The sequence below is a fragment of the Coturnix japonica genome, chromosome 11, assembly GCF_054131305.1.
Source record: "Coturnix japonica strain WE chromosome 11, WE-NBRP24, whole genome shotgun sequence".
NCBI classification, from domain to species: domain Eukaryota; kingdom Metazoa; phylum Chordata; class Aves; order Galliformes; family Phasianidae; genus Coturnix; species Coturnix japonica.
In genome coordinates, this window is record NC_140673.1 from 4,573,132 (window position 1) to 4,595,854 (window position 22,723).

At 39.2% G+C, this 22,723-nt stretch overlaps 1 protein-coding gene across 1 annotated transcript in view; it reads left to right on the forward strand.

Annotated features, from left to right (window-relative positions):
* KIFAP3 (kinesin associated protein 3) overlaps positions 1 to 22,723 on the forward strand; it is a 54,835-nt gene that overhangs the window by 13,027 nt on the left and 19,085 nt on the right. Inside the window, exons 11-17 of the mRNA XM_015869674.3 lie at positions 8,255 to 8,355; positions 12,357 to 12,465; positions 13,338 to 13,450; positions 14,311 to 14,476; positions 14,688 to 14,813; positions 15,197 to 15,295; positions 15,970 to 16,055. Of these exons, the coding sequence (XP_015725160.2) occupies positions 8,255 to 8,355; positions 12,357 to 12,465; positions 13,338 to 13,450; positions 14,311 to 14,476; positions 14,688 to 14,813; positions 15,197 to 15,295; positions 15,970 to 16,055 (800 nt within the window). The remainder of the gene's footprint in view (positions 1 to 8,254; positions 8,356 to 12,356; positions 12,466 to 13,337; positions 13,451 to 14,310; positions 14,477 to 14,687; positions 14,814 to 15,196; positions 15,296 to 15,969; positions 16,056 to 22,723) is intronic.

Consider the following 22,723-nt stretch of genomic DNA (forward strand, 5'->3'; position numbering starts at 1 on the left):
GCCAAAGTTGTACATCATAAGATATTGTGCGGAAGTTTGCTTTGCTCTCGTTTTGCTTTGCATGGCGTAATGCAGAGGGAGTGTAATAATGACTTGTTCCAAATACAGCAGAGTTTGATGGTTAGTGAATTTGCTTGTGGGGGTCATTCTCATTGAAAGGGTAAAACATAAAGCAAAACTTTAAAGGAAGGATATGAATTTGTTTTCTTAATCCCTGTGAGCATTCTACTGTTGGACAAGAGGGAAATGTTACCCTTCTTTTTTCCCAGTCCTTGCCCTGTGTGATTGGTGTCTAAAGTAAATGCTCTGGCAGCAGACAGGAAAAATGAAACATTGTCTGCAAGGAAGAGTGAAATAACTATTTGTTTGGAACAAATCCACTTTGTTTTTCAGTTAACTGGCCAAACCAAATGCAAAATTTGCTCCAGATCTTAAATACATGCACAGCTTGTGATTCACATTATTCTAATAAGGGTGCTCTTTTGTGCTGTGTCTGAGCGGTTTCTTGCTCTTTGTGAAGTGAAACAAATAGTTCTTCATTCTCTCCGAGACCAGCAGGCAGCTTGCTCAGCAGAACCAGCTGAGTGCTGCTGTGCGTGTGATGGCAGGCTGCAAATGCCTCTTTTTGGACTCCCGTTCAGAAAAGGCTCCTGGCAATAGAGGATGTGGCAAGCAGTGCTGGGGTTTGTGTGCTCCCATGAGTCAGTAATGTCTCTCAAAATGATAGAAACGCTAGGGAATGGTGTGGGAGCTTTTGCAGTGGGAAAATACATTGCTACCCATAGGTAAATTGGTAGGGAAGATCTGTTCCTTGAAAGAGTAGCTCTGGCTGCATGCAGGGAGCGAATGGTTTGTGATTTGTGCATTCATCCTTTTGAGCTGCTGGACAGTTCTTAGGGGTATTGAATGTGTATTGTCTTGAAATTAGGTTTTTGTTGGTTTTTTATTCGCTTCCCAGTGCAAGCCATGTTTAAAGAACTCGATATGTTTGGAAGCCAGGCTAAAGTATCTCATCATTGTTGCTCAGAGTTATGAGCTGCTTCTTAAAACCAAGCTCTCATTGAACATGGAGATTTGTGAGCTGAAAAACAGTGTTGCAGAATACAGCCAGTTAAAATTTCAGCCTAAGTGGGACACAGAGTGCAGAAGGGTTATTATGTATGTGTCTGGAGAAGTGTTACGCAGTGCCAGGGTGTTCCACCTCAAAAATGATGAACATTGCAGGTTATTTTTTTTCAGTACCAATTACTGTGACTGAAAGAATTGTTTTTTTGGGTTTCAAGTTCCATTTAGCCAAGTAACATTTGTTATACTTTGCAGTGAAGTGCCATGTGATCAGTCCCAAGCAGCAAGCAGTACAATTTTCTTGGGTGCTGTACATACTGAGCCTATATACTTCATTAATTTGAGCATCCTGATCTATGTTCTAAATTTCTTGGTGTTCCAAGACTTATTGTCTGCATACTGAGAGGTAACGGGCGCCTAATTTGTGGTGGGAGTGGGGGAGTTGTGCAGTAGCTTACAAACTCTGAAGTAGGTCAGACTTTTTCTGTATTCAAGCTCTTTATTTAAGTTGGAGATAGGGATGGTGAGCTACTTTGTCAGTCTGTGATTTATTCTTCACTGAAGAGTCTGCCTTCACTGGATCCACTGACAGAATCCTCGAGTTTTGTGTTATAATACCTGCTTTTCTACTTTGCTTGCTGGAAGCTGCTGAAATTTGTTTGATATTTTTCCACTCCTTACAAGTTAAATTTAATGAGCGATCACAGAACTGCCAAGCAGTTGTATTTTCAATGTCTTAACAAGCAGGTCTTGATAATGGTATGCAGCCAAGGTGTGTTGTATGTTGACTGCTGTTTAAAAACCCAAGAAGTAGTTTGCTCTCTAATTAATGGAGTGCTGTGGGGTTGTTTTTTCTGTTGTTTTTTTTCATGTTCTATTCCTTTTATGAAAGTTTCTTTTAAGAAGGCTTAAAGTAGATGTGTTCTCTTTATGAGTTTGCTTGGCCTTTTTGTAATGAACTTATTATGGAGCTTCACACATCTGTTGGAAAATGGAGCTTCTTATAGGCTACCACAGTGTTTTTTCTGATTTTAATAGGCCTCGTTTATCCTATAAAGAAACATAGGTTTGGTTTTTTTTTTTACCTGATCAAGTGAGCAAACAATGGGGGTCAGATGTGGCAAAGACCCTAACAGAAAGCACATGTCCAACCATCAGGGTGAGGTAAAGTCATATCAGGATTGCTTGAAGTTATTAATGGCAGTAAAATTTATGCTTCCTCCTGTTTTCCCAATTAAATTGAGAAACCTTTTTTTCCTAAGGTGGCTCTGCAGCAGCTGGTTCCAATACTTGTTGTGTGAATATTGCCTGGGGTGTCTCCATTCCTTTATAGTAGAGGCTGGCTTTAGCACATTAAGTAACAGTTCAACTACAGGGACTGGTCTGTTGGAAAGCAGTAATTATTAAGGGATTTCTTTTAATGGTAGCTTTTTTTTATCATTTGTGGTGAGTGTGGCCAAAAGTTTAAAATAAATAACAATTCAACTCTCCTTAGCATTCAAATTTTAAATTCATATTAGATATTCAAATAAAACTAGCATGTCTTGCTTTAGGAGAGGGTTGGGTACACAGTGTGCCTGAGAACTCAGCACTTACTTATGTACTTTAACAATGGATTTAGATGGATGACTTTAGTATTAGTAAGGAAAAACTGGTTTCGCATGCTGAGGAATATAAAACTGAAAATAGGGAGGCTCCAGAATCATTAATGTTGTCTTTGAAGCAGAAATAAATTCCTAAGTAACTCTTTATTTCTTTTTAACGTAAAACTTTCTTATATCCCTGCTTCACAGTACTGGAAAATTGCAAGTTATCAGTAGGAATGACTGAAGTTCATAAAATGTTTGTATTTGCTTGTGAGCCTTTAAGCTTTTCAGCTTCTCTGAATCCTCTAATTTAGTGCTGTTGGTTTAGAAACTAAGTATATTTTCATTCTGTAGCCATTACGGGTGAAACATTGCTAATCTGAATACGAAGACTGACTTAGATGAGTGAAAGCTCTTTACTATACTATGTTGCTTGCATATAGCTGTGTATTCTGTTTGTTTTACTGAAGCAGGTAACTTTGTCATGTAGGGGAAACCAGCTTCATGAACGCTGACTGAAAAGAGAAATGCTTATGGTGGCAGCAGTGGCAGGTCCTCAGTGGAGAGGTGGGAACATGAGGCTCAGCTGAGCTTTTTGGAAATCCACAAATATAAATTATTACAGGGATCCCCTGAGTCTGTATTTCTGCTCTGGAGCTCACAAGTCAGGACTGCTTAATTAAGTGAATTCTTTTAGTTGTTTCTTTGCATATTGCAAGAGCAGTTTCATTCTTATCTGTACAAATTAATTAAGACAAATTAGTCTTCTACACAAGCTATTTGCATCTGAAAGCTTTACAGGACACTGCTTGGATGCCTAAAGCATTTCACAGCTCAATTAACCAGCTCTACTTTCTTGGACAATCTCTGTATGGGTAAGGCAGTTTTACTCTTAGAATCATAGAATCATCCAGATTGGTAAAGACCCTTAAGATCATCAAGCCTTAACTATTTAACTTGCACCATTAAGCCCACCTACCACTTGACTATGTCTCTATCTGCCACTGCCGCAAATTTCTTAAGTATCTCCAAGGACTGGGCATACCTCCACTTCTCTGGACAGCACGTTGTAATGTTTAAGCAGCCCTTTCATGAAAAAGTTCTTCCTGATTTTCAGTCTAAGAGCACAACTTGTGGCCCTTGCCTTGTGTCCAATAGCTTATCCCCTGAGCAAAGAGGCTGACACCCTCTTTGTTGCACTCTCTTAGCAGGTAGTTGTAGAGAGTTATGTGGTTGTCCCTCAGCCTCCTTTCCTCCAAACTAAACAACTCGAGTTCCGTCAGCTGCTCCTCATAAGTTTTGCTTTCTAGCCCTTTCACCAGCTTTGCTACTCTTTTCTGAAGACACTCCAGCACCTCAGTGTCCTTCTTGTAGTGAGGGTCAGAAACCGAACACAGTACTTGAAGTGCAGTCTCACTGGTGTTACGTGCAAGTGGACAGTCACTTCCTTGCCCTACTGGTTATGCTGTTTCTGATAGAAGCCAGGATGATGTTGGCCTTCTTGGACACATCAGTGGCTCATATTTGAGAACAGGACCCCTGGTTCTTTTCTACTGTGCAACTTTCCAACCACCGCTGCTCGAGGCTGTACTGCTGTGTGATTGATTGGGGACATCCTAAGTAATGTAAGTGTTCCTTTCTTTTCCTGTAGAAAGAGCAAGCCTCAGAAAAGGATGTAATATCCAAATTTAGCAGTATTTTGCTTACTCGGTGGCTACACTTTGTCTTCTTTTAGAAGTAGCAGTACTGCAGTGAAGAGTTCACTGTATATATTTCAATCCGACTGTCTTGAGTAGAGTTCCAGACAAAGAAATTGAGTTTGGTGCTCCAGATGCACAGCTTTGTTTTTGTCTATAGCTGCAACATTAAATAACTCTACCTAAATTAGTCATTTATTACTCCTTTGGCTTCGAAATTACTGTTCTACTTCTGTCTTTGTTTCCTAGGGAGGAATAAGTATATCCGTGTTTCTGATGTGTGCATGTGCTTAGCTCTTTGAGGCAGGAAAACAGAGAGAAATGTGGATTTTAAGTTAGGCTTGTGGTAGGAAGCCGGTTTCAAACCAGATAAAGGTGGTACAAGAAGGGTTATTAGCCGGTAATTAATAACATTATTTACATAGCCTAGTCTTTCTGAGTTACGAGCAGATTTCCAAAGTCTTTAAGGTTCTCTTGATAAAATAAACTGATATATCCAATATGATTTATATTTACATATGTAGATCAAACCAGTATGTGTCTAAACCACATGTGGAGCGACTTATTCCAACTGTTTCAGTGCTGCTTGCAAGGAATAATGTTAGACAGAGGGAAGTTGTGATACCTTTCTATTATGTCTTTTTCCCTCCTTGCTATTTCTAATGCACATGAATAAGCTCCTCTTAAATGCAAATAGAGTCTTCTGATAGCAGTGTGAGCTGGTATGTAGGTACTGTGTTCACTTTGCTACATTCCCATCTGATTATATTTCTTATTTGTATAATATTGCAACAGATCTGACTTAAGAATATCAGAGTTTGAAACTGAAATGAAGATTCACTCTGCTATTTTAATAGATACTTACCTTCTTTTGAGTTCTGGTTTTGATTTAGTGTAGTTAATGTTTTGCATGTGAGTTGAACAGGGCGTATGTCACATCTAATGTTGGTACATTGATGAGTCCATTAGAAATGATGGCTACTTGAATTACTAATGCTCTTACATTTGAATAATTTAGCCCACAATTTCTATTCTCATTGTTACGTTAGCAATTGAAAGTTGAATGCTGCTGCTGAAACTCAAATGGTCGATTCAGTTTTACAGCTTCAGGGTTTCTCTTCTGTTGTTGTGGAGCTGATGGAGGATCTTTTATTTTAAGCTCACAGACTCAACTACAACACAGGACCAGATCTTGTTATCAAAAAGTCGCTTTTTCTTCAGCTTCAGCTACTGGTACCATTCAATCTTTAACCTTACTAAGAGCTAAACATAGGATTCAGGCACTGGTCTGTGGATCTGGCACATGGCTTCTAATTAATGTTCAAAGGCTAAAAATCTGAAGCCATTTTGAACTGAGAACCCATCATGTATTTATTTCCCTCTCTAATTTGCAGAAAACTAGTTGTGAAAACAGCCCGAGGGAGCTGATATTTTTCCATCCCAGCTGCTCCAGCTGAACTACAGCTGCAAAAAGAAAAAAAATCTAAGTATTGTTTCTATAAACTGTTGAGTGTATTTTATAACACAATAATTCCCACAAAATCAGTAACTGCAGTTAATGACCGGTTTGTTAAGGCATTAACTGCACTCAGCTGGGAATGACCAATTTCTCTGGAATGACTGTATAAGAACTAAGGATAATTCAGTAACACTTTCAAATAATTATTTAGTTAATTAATGGTAAATTCTTTTGGAAATCCTATCAAAGTGCTTGGGACCCTTACGTTTAATATCCAATGAGTTCATTATGATTCATGTTTTATTGCCGTAAATACCAGAAGAATCCATAATGACTAGACCATTATTTTCCAGGGCTGCCCTCGCTGCTTTAGGCCATTTGGCTATTCTACCTTCAGTGCTAAAATGCCTGATGCTCAGAACTGCTTGCCTTTGTAGGCCACAGCTTTCTGGCACCCCACTAAAACTTTGGTGATTTTTATGAATGCGTTTGGCAGAGCCTTTTTTTCCTCCTTCTTGCTTTTTCTGGATAGGAGTATAATTGGTGCCCACTGCCCCTAGTTGTAGGGAAGTCTTTCTTACAATGTCTGCTTTGTCATATGTGGCCTTCTATAGCAATCACGAATAGCAGAAGAGGTATTGCCCCCATGCTTTGGAAGGCTACTCTTTGGTCAGGTACGGGGCAGGTTCTTAAGGTCTCTAAACACTGACTGACTTAAAGCTTTATTTATCATCATTTAGGTGTATATAAAACAAAACAGGAAAGAAACAAACAAACAAAAAGGTGATTTTTGTACTGGCATTGGCTCATTGGCGTATTTGTTTCGCACTGTTCCTTCTTAAGGTGATACTTAGTGTTCGTATCTTATCTTAGCACAGACCAATTTGTAAAAATAGGGTGGGGGGGAAAGTGCCATCAAATAGAGAGGTTAAACATTCTTGTTGCCTGCCTTGCCAGCTTATACCTACTACAGCTGTCTCAATGTCCCTCTGTTTTCCATGTTACTGTTCTGAGTAGCCCATTTTCTAACATCTTTCGTAGTTTGCCTTTTACTTCATGTAGTGTTTCCTGCATTACCCAGCAAAGTGTAATTGTAATCCAAGTCTTAAACTTGAAATGTGATGTTTGAGTTTTAAGTGGAGGCATGGAAAGAAGTGTTAAGAGCAGTGTAAACAGCTATTTTTCCTTTGCTTTTTCCTATGAAATTTGTGGGCATAATTTACTCTTTACATTTCTGTGTTGGCTTATGAGAAGCCTTTAGCTGTACATGTAGTAAAGTGTGGAGTTTCTTTTTCCATGCAGTTGTTGGATTTATGATGTCACTGCAAATGAACAGGTAGGCAAGATGACAAGTCAGCAGAGAAGTACCACACAATAAACACTTTGTTCTGATCGCTTCAAACAGTATTTGTACGCTTCATCAGCTTTTAATGCAGCTTTCAAAGTTGGTCCTTATGTTTTCTCTAGATGTTAATGCCTAGAAGGTTGAGATACAAGTCAGGTCTGGGTGATTTGTGTATTTTAAAGCAGGTAATATGTGCATTCTCAAAATAAAGGCATCACGTCCTTGCTGCTTAAAGGAAATTGCAGTTTCCAGTGATGTATGGAGAAGAAAAATGATTAACTGGATTGGTTGCTGTTTGAGATCTCAATGCTTTGTCAGAACATTATAGAGGTGTTCTAACTAAGCTTAAGCTAAAGTGGGGGGTAAGGTAGTTCTGATCAGCTGCATCAGAACTGAAATAATTTTGAGTTGAAGACTTGCTTGCAAACTGGCCTAACTAGTATAAATATTCAGTTGAGTGTGTTATCCCATAGGAAGCCAGTGTTCTGCTAAACTGGGGCTAGAGGAGAGCTTAAGAGTCAGTCCAGCTTTCAGCAGTCAGGATCAAACACATCAGCCTTGATCTTAATGAGCATTCTTAGGTTTGTCTACAGTATTTTGATAGAATCTTTGTTAAATTGTTAAATAGTCCACAACCTACTTGTGTTAGTTGCTCTGGTTTGTCTTCCAAACTTTTGTTTGGGAAGTGCTAATGTGCCAGTCTGCAGTTTTGTCTTGAATGTATGGAACGCAGACATACCCACAGTTAAAGACAGTCCGTGTGTTGATTTACTTGAAAGGTACTGGATTCCTTCTGCAACACTTTTTAAAGCAGTAGTTCTTGTTTATCTGGTGATGCACTCCTTGATATTTTGCTTTGGAACAACCCTGTTTCAACTGGAATATCCACAGCTACATCAAAGTTATATTTAGTATTTAATTTCCTGGCTGGAATCTGATGGAGGCTTTCTCTAGATGGCTCATCCTTATCAAGTGATCCTTTCAGAAAGTATGTTCCTTAGAAAGTGGATCTAAGGAAACACACATTTAGATGGAAAGGATCTAAATGTTAGTGATACCTAAAACACAATCCTTATTCGTTTGGATTTTTTTTTTCTTTCAGCAAATGAAAACTACAAGCAAGTAGCTATGTGTATTCTATATCACATAAGCATGGATGATCGTTTCAAGTCGATGTTTGCGTATACAGACTGTATCCCACAGGTATGTACATGTATATACGATGAGGTGGCAAGATGTGTCTGTCCACGTGCTTATCTTTTCCTCACTGATAGCAGAGCACACACTGACACCCACAGGTGAGAATGGGAACAGGCAGGGTGCTGCTGAGTCAGTAGTGAGCATCCTACTCGTTGGGCAGTCTGACTATTCATGCTGTATTTCGATGGTCCTTGGAAAAAGGATAGGTGACGTTATTTGTCAGTACTGCTGACCATAGAGCTACACTGATTAATTAGTAAATAATACATATGACCTGATGAATTTCTAAGAAAGACTGGAAATGCTTGAGAGAAATGAGAAGCTGTACACAGTAGATCCATAGGGAACCTCGTGGAAAGTATTTCCTTTATGTTTTTTAGAAGGCATTCTCTTCTGACCCCGTTGGGTATCAAAACTTCAGTGTCTTCAGTGTTACAGGATATGAACTGGAAAGCTGCCAAGCAATGTTATGTTGCTGCATGACAGTTCCCTTCCAACTGCAAACGTGCGTAAGGAGCCATAGAGGGTTCTTCACTTATCTGTTGGAGTTTTTTTCATAACATTTTAGCAATATTTCCTCACCCACACACAGGCATCATTTCATGTTTCTGTGGGTTTTTTTGTGTGTTTCTTTAGGTCTTGGGTTGTAGTATGTTGCATGGTGGTTGTTTTTAAACACTGAATCCTCTCTTACCAGCCTCTTTCCTAGTCCTGGTGAGGCTTGGAGCTGAGAAAGCTTGTGTTACATAAAAGTAGAAAGCACTCTGGTAGCCTTTGCAGAATTGTACCGCGATATCTTTTTTCCTGTCAAGCGTGTTTTTAACATCAAGTACATCTACAATAGAAAGTTGCTGTGGCAAATTTTCAGGATGTTTCTGGATGATTCACAACAAGAATTGTGATATTTTTTCCAAATAAAGGAGGATATTGGAGAAAAGGGAACTGGTGGGAGAAGTGTATGTTAGTGTATGTTACCAAATCCTCCTGCGAACATCATCCTCATTTCTTTTTCTTCTACAGAAATAACTTGGCTGTGACATCTGCATGATACAAGGGACCTACTTGTATTTTTGTTCTGGTCACCTGTCGAATGGATTCACGTGCTGTGTTTCAATGTTTGTTTGTTTCATGCTTGCTTTAAATCTTGGCTTGCATCTTAGATCCCCCACTCTGAATGGAAAGAGCTGTGGGAACTTCAGCAATATCATATGCTGAGCTTTAGTGAACCTCATTGTCCTGACTGGCATTGGCTGCTCAAAGTAGTGCTTTGCTTGCAGGGTGTTATTTGGGGCCTAGTGGAACAGGGAACGAGCTCACACATTGTGTTAGACTTTGGATAAAGCTACAAAATTGGAAAGATTTCTCAATACCAAATGTGTAGCTGTTGTGGAAAGCAATTGGGAAATCCATCCCGTTGTCATTCTGTACGTGTGAGGTGCTTGACAGGGCCTTGCGTGCGCTGTCCCAGGTAAACATCCATGCAGACTGTAGGAGTTAGTGGGTGCTATTCTAGTAACAGTTAAAAGTGAGTATTAACAGTTCATTCTTGTTTAGACCTCAGCAATGCGTGTTTTGTTTAAATAGGTGCAAATGCCATCCAGATGCTTATAAAAGCATTTATTGGTAATAACCTGGCCAATCAAAGGGCATGGTTAGGCAGTGATGTCATGGCGATATTTAATATTGTACCGCAGAGCGGTGCGCGAGGTTCTCTGCAGCTACCCACATGTTTTCCACCACGGTTGTCCTGTTTGGCCCCTCTTTGATCTATAAGCTTCTTTTCAGCTTAATGCTGGTAAACGTCCTCTCTTGACAGCACCCTTTGCTCCTGTCCGCCATTATCTGCTGAAGTTCAGAAACCAGAGCATCACTTCAAACAGCAGAGTTAGGGAGTAGCCGGTCAGAAAAGATTCCTGAGGCATGCAGTTCTGGCATAATCATTCAAAGATGTTTGAGCTGGGCTCGGGGAGGGGGTTGGACAGAGGTGTATGTGAGCAGAGAGCTGTGGGGGTTGGCCTCTGGTCACTGGTAAATAAGTGAAGGCAGGTGCCAGAGAGTCTAGACACAGTGATTTCAGTCCTGGTCTGTGGTATCTGATACTCAATATGGGACTTGTCTGATTGAACACTACTGCCTCTTCATTGCACATGCTGCAGTCTTTTTACTGCCTTCCTGTTAAATCATTAAAAGATGACAATGGACATAGTAAAAGCAGAACAAATTTAATTTTAATATTTCCTATTTGGCAGCAATTACTCTTCCTTTTGAAGTGGCACAAGAAGCAATCAAATTAAATGAAGACATAATGGGAAACATGGAGCTCGTACTAAACTATTATTTTAAAATTTGAACGACTTTAATTGAAACTGGATATATTTTTCCTCTTTATGGAGAAGTAGCTCAGTAATTAACAGCGTAATTCCTTCTTGTTAAACATCTGATTTCCACAGATTTTGCATTGTGTATGTAATGAGAATGTTTCCCTTCAAATTACTTGAAGGGTTTTTTAAAAAAAAGATCTCTTTTTAAAGGTTTTGTAACAGAATAGTCGCGGGGGGTGGTTTTGGAATACTCATGTTCCACTTGTTAAGTGGCAACTTTCTTCTCTGCTTAATTCGCTCTTGTGTGACTGTCAGGCTTACAAACTTAATAAAGTAGAGGTTTTATAAGTTCTTAAAAGAACCTAGGGAAATCTGAGTCAGCTTCTTTTAAGAGACGGAGGAAGAAATCAGCGATGGCTTTTAAATCAGTACATGAAAGTCCCAGGAAAAAGAGATCAGTAATTGTTGAGACAATTACATTAAATATGACAATTAAATATGTATGGCTTGACTTGTGGTCCATTTGGGATGACAACACGCTATCTGCTAAGAGAGAAACCTATGATGTGCCGCATTAAAATATCTCCAAGTGAAATTCCTACAATCACGTTGTTCCCAGTTTTATGTATTTTTTTTCCCTCTAAATGAGTTGTTTACTCACATTCTTTAGTGTTTAATGTATGACAAACTGTGTTGCCACCAGGGGCCAAGCGCACAAATATGTAATGTTTACTTGTAGCTTTTTTCTTCCTGTGCCTATTTGAGATAAGTTGAGCTCAATATATGGTATTTTCTGTCCCACTTATCTTTATGTTCAGTTGTTTCTACTTGCAGTAATCTCTGTGTTGTCATCACGCTGCTGTGCATTGCCAACTTGCCATGTCTTATAACAGAACAGGCTTTAGTAGCAAGTAGGGTGATGTCCTGCAGCCCTGTGGTGGGGAAGCAGTGCAACTTGTGCTGCAACTGGAAACAAAGAAGGGAAACAGATGTATCTGAGTTGTATTTGAGTCATGATCATGTATTCAGCATGCCATTAAAAACAAAACAATGCCATTCTTATGGAGCAGAATGAGAGGAGGTAGCCTGAGATGTAATGGACAGTACAGGCACCAGATGTGTATATAACGGTACTGTAGAGGTTATTTGCCTGAGGAATCTAGGAATTTCAGTCTGAACAGTGTTATGGGTGATTATCTCCTTATTTTAACTCAGGTTGGTGCCTCCTGAAATCTGAAAGCAAAGTAGCAGTAGATTATTCTGCAGTTAATTGATCTGTTTGCAGAATCAACATTTGATTAAACATCCAGGTGGTATTTTTATTTTCGGTGGAATTAACTTGGATTTTGTATTTTGTCTACCTGAATATTAAAAGAAATAAACAACATTTATTCTCTCACAAGTTTAAATGTCAGAAAACCAGGGAGTTTGGTGGTAGCAGTAGAATAACCTGGCTTAGTTACAGGGTGATGAGTGACTGCCATTTTTGGTGCTCTGTAAGAACTGTCATCCCCAGATCACAGAAGCAGACATCCTCTGCCTTTGGCTTCTGTAACTTTACTGTGCCTATGGAAATGCTGAATTCTTAAATACGACAGTTGACATAACAAAGTTCATTGACATGACAAAGTTCTTTGCTTTGGGAAAAATTAATGACTGAAACGTGTTTGTGTTTCTTGGCAGCTGATGAAAATGCTCTTTGAGTGCCCTGATGAGAGAGTTGACCTGGAGCTTATTTCTTTCTGTATTAACCTTGCTGCTAACAAAAGAAATGTGCAACTTATCTGTGAAGGTGAATGTACTGAGATTTTACTGTTTTTTGTTGGGGGGGGTAACAAGATTCTCATAATATATATGGAAATAAGTATTCAAGTTATGTTTACTTATGTGCATGTTTAAAATACATACACCTGCTTAGAATGAGATTGTAAATATGTGATGGTATCCTTTGCGATGCTGGTCTCAATGGCACTGTCACTGAGTAGCCACTCGTGCCCACATCTCATACAGTTCTATAAAATACACTGGTGACGTTACTTTTGGAAACTATGGTTGTATGAGGAGATGGAGGTTTTGTTCAGCCTGATTCCCAGAAGTCCACCTTCAGCTAACCAGAGTTTCACCAACCAGTACAGAATCAATAGCATGGTGCTGTTTAATTGCAATTTTCCATTATTTTAGTAGAGTATACTGGCATTCCAGGATATTGTTCAGTGCTATGGATGTCTGCATTTGTTCAGTAGCTCTCTAAATTGCTCTTTAAGTTCCCTTATTTGCATTCTAACAGCTTTGAGTGGCACGCTGCTATTTAGTAGGTCTGATTTTCAATTGTGCTCAGAATTTTCACTGTGGACTGCTGTGATATGTTTCTAGACTTTAAAAGGAGAAAATGCCATTAATTTAAGCCAATTAATTAAGCCAGAAAGTCAAATGTCTCACATACGTATGTATGTATGTTTGTACATATTGTTTGTTGGCTTAAAGAACCTATAGAACTTGTGCAGAGCAGTTCTACCTTTTCAGCTTGGGAGAAGAAATAGTTCCTGTCCAGATTCTTCACTTTTTCCTTTTGAATTTTGAAGTGGTTTTTTGCTCTTCTTTTCTTTTGGGCCAGTATATTTCTCACTTAAATTTGAAGGGCTTCCTAAGTCTTTTACTTTTCAGGAAATGGTTTGAAGATGCTCATGAAGAGAGCGTTGAAATTTAAGGACCCATTGTTAATGAAGATGATCAGGAATATTTCACAACATGATGGGCCTACTAAAAACCTGTTTATTGTAAGTACTGTCTGTAGCCTAATGTGATCTCTGATTCTTCCTGATGGAAAAGCCTGGCTGCTGGACTTTTCCTTTACAGGTGTCATGGGTTGGTGGGTATTTATATATATTTAAATTTTGTTTTAGTAGGGTCCCTCGTGATAGAGAAAACAAACAGATCTTAAGCTGTATCCAATAAAACTGCGTTCCCAAATGAACAACAAACAGAACAAAAACAATTGTTAGTGTGCATAACAATTAAGTTATTCTCTACGTCTTCTATTTTGTCCACTAGCAATAAAAGCAGTTTTTTCCTTCACTTGGTTAATTCGTTTGGGTTGATAATTCTGGATGCTGGGGAAAAAAAAAAATGAGGGATGGGGGAATGACATAACATCCCAAGTGTGTAAATTGAATGTGTAATTAAAATAAGGATTTAACATCTGTTTGTCTTAGTACAGAATTAGTAAGTGAAATTCTTGACTCTCTTATATTTGAAAACCTTGTAGGCGTTTCCTGAAGTCTTTAAGGTGATGTCACTGCTGTCACTAACCAAGTGTGGTATTCACTTTCCTCATTCTCTTATGCTCTTAAAGCTTTCTGAAACTGTTAGTGTGCACAGTAGTAACTTCTTATGGAACATCGGAATAAATGATTCATATCCCTTAGAAGTGGAAGACTGAGAGGAAGAATCCTGAAATGCTTGAGTCATTTTTGAACTGCAAGTGAAACTGTGAAACTGCCTTATTATCAACCTCAGTTTGAAGGGAAGTCTTTTCAGTATTTGAGAACTAGTTTTGATTTGACTGAGTTTTGAGTCCTTCAGAACCCCAGATTGTTTGCCTCTAATGCTTGTTATCCTTCCAATGTGTTTTTGTTAGGATTATGTTGGTGATCTGGCAGCTCAAATATCAAATGATGAAGAGGAAGAATTTGTGATTGAATGCCTGGGAACACTTGCAAACTTGACCCTACCAGATCTGGACTGGGAGCTTGTGCTGAAAGAGTACAAACTTGTTCCATACCTCAAGGATAAGCTGAAACCAGGTCTGTACAAAGGCTGGTTAGTCTTTCAAAGTGGTGTCTCTCAGAGTACTTGAAGAGTGTTCTTTCAGAGTAGAGTCTGTGTACCTCTAACTAGTGGTGGTTTAGGGAAACATAACGCTGAAAAAGCAGAATTATATCTACAAACATAAATACAACTGAAAAAAGATGAAGAATTTCTAAGAGGCAATGCTTTGTGTCTTCTGACTTCCAGGTTCTGCAGAAGATGACCTTGTTTTAGAAGTGGTGATAATGATTGGAACTGTTTCTATGGACGACTCTTGTGCTGCTTTGCTGGCCAAATCTGGAATCATTCCTGCCCTCATTGAGCTTTTGAATGGTATTTTGCCTTGTATTTCATAGACATTTAGTTACTATAGCTGTTTTGTAACCAAATGCTCTGTTCCTGTTCTCTTTCAAGATAAGGCTATGGTTTTTGTACGGGAAAGGAGGAGCAATTACTCTAACACTGATAAAGAAATAGTGGACTAGTGGTTTGATATATTTGAGGTTTTTATACCTTCACAGTTAGTGCTGCAATCTGATCTTTCTACTTGACTGCAACAGGGAAAGAAATGCTCTTCTATTTTACTGTCAGGAGTTGGATTTTCATGCGTACCGCTGAACTGTCTTACTGATACTGTAAGAGCTGGGCTTTCTCTAAGCATCAAGAGCATCTAAATGTGAGAAATTAACTTATATATTTTCTTTTCTCCCTCACAGCTCAGCAGGAGGATGATGAGTTTGTCTGCCAGATCATCTATGTTTTTTATCAGATGGTCTTCCACCAAGCCACCAGAGATGTCATTATCAAGGAAACTCGTATCTTTTTAATGATCAAACATACAGAATTACTGTTGTTAATTTGCCATTGCTGATATTTGGCCCATAAATCTCTTGGCTTTAGAGGTCTTTGTAAATGGTTTATTTCAGCTGAAGGAAAAATACAGAGTGGAGTGCAGGATGAATAGTACAGATTCAGATTTCATTTGCTTTGAAATGGGTGGGGGTGGGTGACATTGGGTTAGATGAGCCTTTGTTTCCTGTCCAATATGAATTATTCTATGACTTGTTAATGATAGTCTGTGGAATAACTTAATTGAAGCATGGTGCAGCCCAAGAAGCTTGCCTATTATGTTTATGTGCTGCATAGTCTGAAGTTAAGTAAGTAGAATTATGTTAGTGTGTTTTCTTACATCAAACTAGATACTGTAAGTAATGCCTGCTTTGCATTTTTCATCCACTTGCTTGATTAAAACTTTATTTGGCATATCAACTTTTGATACAGAACTTGTAACTCCTCTTCAGTCACTTCTTATTTTTTCAGTCACTTCTGATGTTGATTTTGAGCTTATTCAGGTGATCCAAAGTCTGTGGAAAGAGGCATCTCTGTGGGCATTAGATGAATGTGAAGTACTGAAACTGAGTAGGTTGAATGAGGATGATAGGACTGTGCAAAGAAACCCCAGCTTTTATCCTTAACAGTTTCTTTCCAGAGGCTCCAGCATATCTTATAGACCTGATGCATGATAAAAATGCTGAGATACGCAAAGTTTGTGACAACACTCTGGACATTATAGCGGTAAGTTTGATTTTTCTCATTGGTCCTTCAAGAGCAGCTCTTTAGGTGACGTGACTTTGAAATAATAACAGGACAGCTATATAAACAGAACACGTTTTCCATGTGCAATCACATAAGTAGAAGCTGATTTTACAGAGGGTAATAACAATCATTATTCAAGATGATGTACCAAACTTCCAAAATGCACACACATGCTTTGAAAATTCATAACAGTAAACTATATGCTGTGAACACTTTCAAGGAATGCTTTTTTAATCTAAATAAAAATAGAATTAATCACAGTGCATAAGCATGTCAAACTTTCAGAATGTCTTAGTTCTCCAAACAAATGGCTCTTGTTACCCAGCAGCTTCTATTCAGCTTTTTCTACAATGCCTGATGCCAGTATGTTTTTTTCAGAAAGAAAACATGGGAGGCAGTTCTAAAGGTGACTGTTTTCTGCTGGGGGAACAGGCAGTATGATACCACTATCATACTTCTTAATGCTGTCTCAGCTCTTCAACAGGTTTCATTTCAGCTTCATGGCTTAGTTTGTGTAATTATCCATTGACTGGTAGAAACTTTTGGGACAGCTGTTTTATTTTCAGATGTTAACTTAAGAGGGGAATAAAAGAATATTGAACTTAACATTAAAGCTCTATTGCTTTATTGGCTCTTAGAACATACATAGTAATTATGGTCTACTTCTGAGTATCTCTGTCTCTAGAAGCTTTCACGTTTCCTGTGGCATTCTTCACAATGCTTTTACCTTAGTGATGTACTTTTGATGTAGAAGTTGCATTTCATAATTAAAAGTCTTGGCCTGTTTAATCCAATTAGCTTCTATTGACAAGAAGAAACTCTGGCATTTAGTAGTCTTTTAGAACGGTATAGAATATACGCCTTTTGTATGTAGAGCAGCTGCTGTGAAATTAAATCTTGCAAAGAGAACTTGACTCTGAGTCAAGAGTAATATCAAATTATTGGACTACGTTAATGCTTTTGTTATCAGCTGCTTAGTTTCTTCCTCCATGGAATTGTTATGCGTATTGCAGCTTGTTCTCTGTAAGGTTTAATAATCTTCTGAAGAAAGAAGTAAAATGACATAAACACTCCCTGTATTGGAGTTCTTTTTGTCTCTCTGCTTTATGTCATAGAGGTATAGGATGGCAATTGTTCCTCACTAATCAGTAGCTGTTAACATTTGTTAAAAGCGGGATCTCAACTAAGATGCATTAGTAGTTGTTTCTGAGGGGTATTACCAGGATCAGCCACTTCCAGAGACCTCTCCCAGGGAAATGGTAGAAAGAGTTTATCCATTGGATGAAGCTGAACATTTATCAATGTTTCCAACACCTTTTGTTGCTTTCTTCTTTCCCTTCCTTACAGCCAGTGCAGTTTCCAGGTGTCTTAGGGGCTGTTATGTTTGTTAAGGGAAGCTGTGCAATGTGGGACTAATTTTTCAGTAAGTAGATACTGCTGTGTTAGTAGTTTTATTCAGCAGCCTTTGTTTTATGGAATCCAGAAGAATAAGTACATAAAGACACAGCTTCACATCCAGCATGAACTTGAGAGTAAAATCTACTTGGCTTCCTTTCTTTCCTTGGCTATGTTAGGGGCTGGTAGCACTCCATTTTCCACTACCAAAAAACCACAGGCTGTAAAGGTAACTCATCCTAGATGGCAAATGGTGAATCAGTAAGGTCTCAAAACCCTCAGGTCTTGAAAGACATCCTGCAATGTAGATTCTATTGTATGATAAAGTAGCCTCTGAACACTGAAGTATTCAGCTGCATGGTGTTCTTACACTGCCAGTACCTTCTGAAGTGTCTGAACAGACATAGTCTCTAGAATTGTTGAAATTTCTTATCAGTGCTAAGTCCACAACAAGAGAAACTTAAGTTTGCAGTCTTGTTCCATACATGCTGACAGGGTTAGTTCTTCTGATATTGGAATTCAGAAAGTAAAAGATGGAGAAGAGAGATTTGATAGTAATTTCTTCTCGAGGAGATAAATGCTGCTTTCACTCATCCATAAGCTCTATGTAGTCAGATTGAAATAACACTGTAGAAAATCAGATGCCTTATAAGCCTTAGGGGAGATGTGCTTTCTATAGTAAAGTAATTGTCACAGAAATTATGGAAATGTTACACTAGTGATGATTTGTTTAGTACAGTTTGGCTGGACTCTGCCATTGATGAAGTGAAACAGATGTGTTGCTTTAGCATAATATGTTCTGGGAAGCCTTGGCTTTTTGCTGGTGCAAGCAAGATACTGCTTTTGTTTAAAAATCTGTGTTGATAATTTAGAAAAGCTTTGGTTTAGTGTCACGTGCTGAGCCTTAACACCGAGCAGTTAACTGAGTGGAGCTGTACACCTACAGCTGGACAGGTTGTACGGCTCAGCTGAAAGCCTGGAATCAACAGCGGGCTTCTCAAGCAAATGAGGTTTGCCATTCCTCTGGTCCTGGACATCTGTTCTTGATGCTTGTGAAATAAATGTCAGTTTACTCAAGAAGGTTTTACTCTGTTCACATCCGACAGTATTATCAAGAGCTGATGAAATTATTAATGGCTCAGCTTTCTTGTCTTCTGTTCTTTGCTTTCCCTTATTGCTATTAAATGCTTTTCTTAGTTTATTTAAAGGATATTTAACCGTAGTCAGATCTTTAGACTTCAGTCTAATGAGCTTTCCCACTCACCAGTTTTCAGACAGATTTCCTGTTTGGTTTTTTTTTTTTTTACAGCTTTGAATCCAGGCCCACTGTACCATCTTATTTCCTTTATGATGTAGAGTGAATTATTTTCCTTTGTGCAGAAGTAAAAAAAACAAAGATATAGCTACAGCACTGTGATCTAATGTCCATATGCTTAAGGTATTTTTAAGGTGTGGTATTTTGGTTGGTTTTTTTTTTCCAGCTCTCATTGTTTTTCCCAAAATACTTGTAATGAAAGCCAAGCGATGTTTCTCAGGTGGAAAGCTGTGTTAATGAATAGTTTGCATCTTTGTCTATTAACCAGACACTGTGACCCAAGTTCTCCATGTTGCAGATGCTGGAAGTTCACATAAGAGGCAGGAATGTGCTGTGAATCCTCAGGGATTTGGGGCCAGCTGTTCAAGATGTTGACCAGTGCTCTGAAAATCAAGGAAGACCAGACCACAGGGATTTGGCATGGGCTTTATTTGAGTAGGCACTGTATTCTGAACACAGATAACCTTTGACTCCAGCCCGGTGTCCTCCTTCTGTGTGCGCTGTACTCACTCCAGGAAGAGTTTCTACCTTCATTTGTCAAGGCTCCTTATTTCCATGCTGTTGTGTACCTCTGTTATCTTCTAACAGTCGTGAATGCAGAGAGGTGGGCAGTAGAAGCAAGTAGGATGTGGGACTGCTGGCCGTACTGTTGACTTGTATTTTCATTGTTCAATTTCTACATTATGAAATTAGAAATCAGTCCACTTGGGTGCCAGTAGCTTTTTGTTGCAAAGAGCATCCAGCAGGAAGACTCCACATGGACTAGACAAATAACCACCCTACAGGGAGTGTAAAACAGGGCATGTGGGTTCTGATTCTTTTGTATTCACCTAAGTGTGCCCATGCAGATTTCCTTCGAGCATTGGTGCTTGTTCTTTGGGATTCAGAAGCTAGAAAGGTGAGCCTAACCAGTGGTCTCTTTTCCTTCCATTACAGTTGGCCGATTAGATACCTATAATTTTTTCAAGGAAAAAAGACAAAGTGTTTTTAATGTAGACGCCTAAACTTAAGGGACGTGAATGTTTCTTCTTTTTGCTACTTGGCCATTAATTTCATTTCATAGGTTTTTTACTTGTCTATCAGCATATATTTAGTGATGAGGCTACTTGCAGAGAGGTTGTGCCAGCAGAAGTTATAGAAGAATTCCTTTTGACCTGTCAGTGAATTGCCCTCTGGTACCACTTAGCCCAAGGTAGGCGTCATAGATGCCCGCAGAAGGTGATCCATACCATCTGTTTCTATCCTTGCTTTATAGAGGTGTGTAGTTTTAAATTACGTGCCTAAATCTTGGTTAGCTAGACAAGATAAATCTTTCCTTAACTAAAAAAAGTGGTTAATTTGACCTTTCTTGTAAACTGTATGTTTTAGGAATGTTTAAATAACGAAGAATGTAACATATCACTTTACCGACTACGGCCTTAAATGTAACGAGCATTCAGCTTACTGTATAGCAGTTTTAGTTTAGTATGAGGAATCGCATCAAATGAACCCTATTACAGACCCAATTAAAGGGCAACCACATTAAAGTGAAAAGGAAAATCTGTTTTTCATCAGCTGTGAGAGAACACAAAGCAGATCTGTGTAGCTCTATGTTATCCTATAGTGTGTTAATCAGATACAAGGTGTGACGGAAGCCAGTGACAAAAGGGACCCCTGATAGGGAACAGACACGCTCTGATAATAGGCCAGTTAACGCTTCATAATATTTCAATGGTTCAGTAGTAAACAAAGTTGGAAGCAGAACTTCAAAAAGGATGGCACATTCCTTGCGGAGTCAAACCATACATCTCCCGTGTCACGTTGGGATTTATGGAAACCGAATGTTAAAAACAGTGATGTCAGGGAGCTCCAAAGAGAATAAAATCAACCTTCAGGATTCCTCCTTTTATGTTGCTGCCCATGCTGTATTCGGGGTGAGGGGTGGAGAATGGGCACATTCCATCTGCTGTTTTTCTGCTGGACTGGTGTTCAAAAGCACTGGAGGGGACAAAGCTGTGTTTGTCTCCATAGTGTTTAGTTTTCTGGTTTAATTTTTGCAGGCATTCCTTAGTTTCAAGAAGGCACTTTTAATAGCTGAAAATATAATTACTGGAAGCCTTACTGTGTTTTAGGGAATTGTTTTGCCCTAAATTTCTTTAATTTGGTTTCTTTAATTTGGTTTCTTTGTGCCTTTTGGCCGTAGTTCTGCATTTACAGCTTTTCTTCCATTCTGATGTTGTTCCATTAATCATTTACCCAGTGGTGTTTCTGCACATTTCTGTGGAAAATTTACAGACGTACCCTTGATCACGCAGTACTTAAATGAACTTTTTTGTGTCGAGGTTATGTAAATCATTGGAGATTGCTGCAAATCATCCTTTTCTAGGATTGCTGCCAGAATGAAACCCTTGATGCAGCTCCTCAGTGATCCTATTGATGGCGTGGCCATCTCTTTGTTCTTGGTCATTCATGGCGAAGTGCAGGTTACAGACCCAGAAACCAGACTGTCTGTTGGAACTGGTAGCGTGGGATTTGCAAGTGATGTGTGACTGTGTTCAGTCTCAGAACCAATAATCTGCCAGTCAGTTGCTCATCCTGTTTTCCAAAACTTTATGGATGATTGAGGGGAAATACCAGCAGGTTTGAAGCCTCCTAGTGTAAGGAGAGGAATGTAGAACGCATAGGAGTGTTCAGTCTTGTTGCTTTCTAAAAAAAAAAGTGGTGTTGACTGTTTTGTTTCCAGAAGGATACGAAGTTAATGTCTATTTGTGGGGGAACGTCCAACCAGTTTGGGTAGCATGGAATGGGGCAGTGGGGTTGGCTAAATGGGATTCCTTTGTGTTGTAATTTCTGGGAGGTTAACCCGTTTTCAAAGCTCTGTGATGGTAAATGTGAAGTAGAGATGCAGCTACTGCCCTTTCTGCTTGCGGGAACTTTTAGAAGTAAACAAGGTAATGTGAAAGGAATTCAGCTTTCCCATGGATTAATCTAATTTACTGTTTGTTTGGTTTCTTTCTTTCTTCCACCCCTTTGCAATTGTGATTTCTGAGAATAGTTTTGCTAAGACTACAGTGTGATCTCTGGCAGTTACAAGGTGTTTCTCTAAAGCTTGTAAGTAATTCACAACTGCTGGGAGCTGATATAATAGTCCACGTTTTAGCTCTGGCAGATGCAGCAAAGTAGATGTTCCCAAGATGGCTTGTCAGGTGGCACTGAAACTCCTGCTTTCATTCTTTCTTTCCCTGGATCATTTTATAGGCATTGATGCTGAGCCTTCCTTTCCCAGGGATTGCTCTGGGATTTCCATTTAATTGAGAGCTGAAGTGTGTGTGGGGAAATATCAAGAAGCAGAAACAGCATGAGGTGTTCTTTTTCCACACGGTGTGAGGTGTGAGGTTGGTTGCTTTGTTTTCCTCCCTAAGGACACCGCATTACTGTACGGTTGACAGGAGCTTGGAATTTTGCTGCAGGCTAACAGGGACTGGGAGCCTCCATTGATCCCACAGGTGATGCTTGTTCTGTGCGTGGGCGCTGTGCATGAGAGCAGGTGTTGAACAGAACTGCCTGAGTGCCAGGATGGTGCAGAAGGGAACTACGAAGATCACATAACCGCTGCTGATCAGACACGGATTCTAAGAAATAGGGAATGATACCACAGACTGATCAGGACCCCAGATTTGCAGCGTGCGTGGATGTCCCATCAAAAAGGAATTCAACTCCTGCTCTAAGCCAGGAGGAACAAACTTCTTGTTCCTCCAAGTAAAACGGTTTTAAGACCCACTGCCATAGCATAATGGTTTGTGGTTGTACAATGCAACGTGATTCCCTGTGGAATCTTGGAGGCTTGAGATAGGCTGGTTAGCAGAGTTGGGGTATCCTCTGCCAGAAGGACTGAACCAGCTTGGGTTTTTTTTTTGTGTGTGTGTTATCAGCAGTCAGAAGGGTGGAAAAGGCAAAG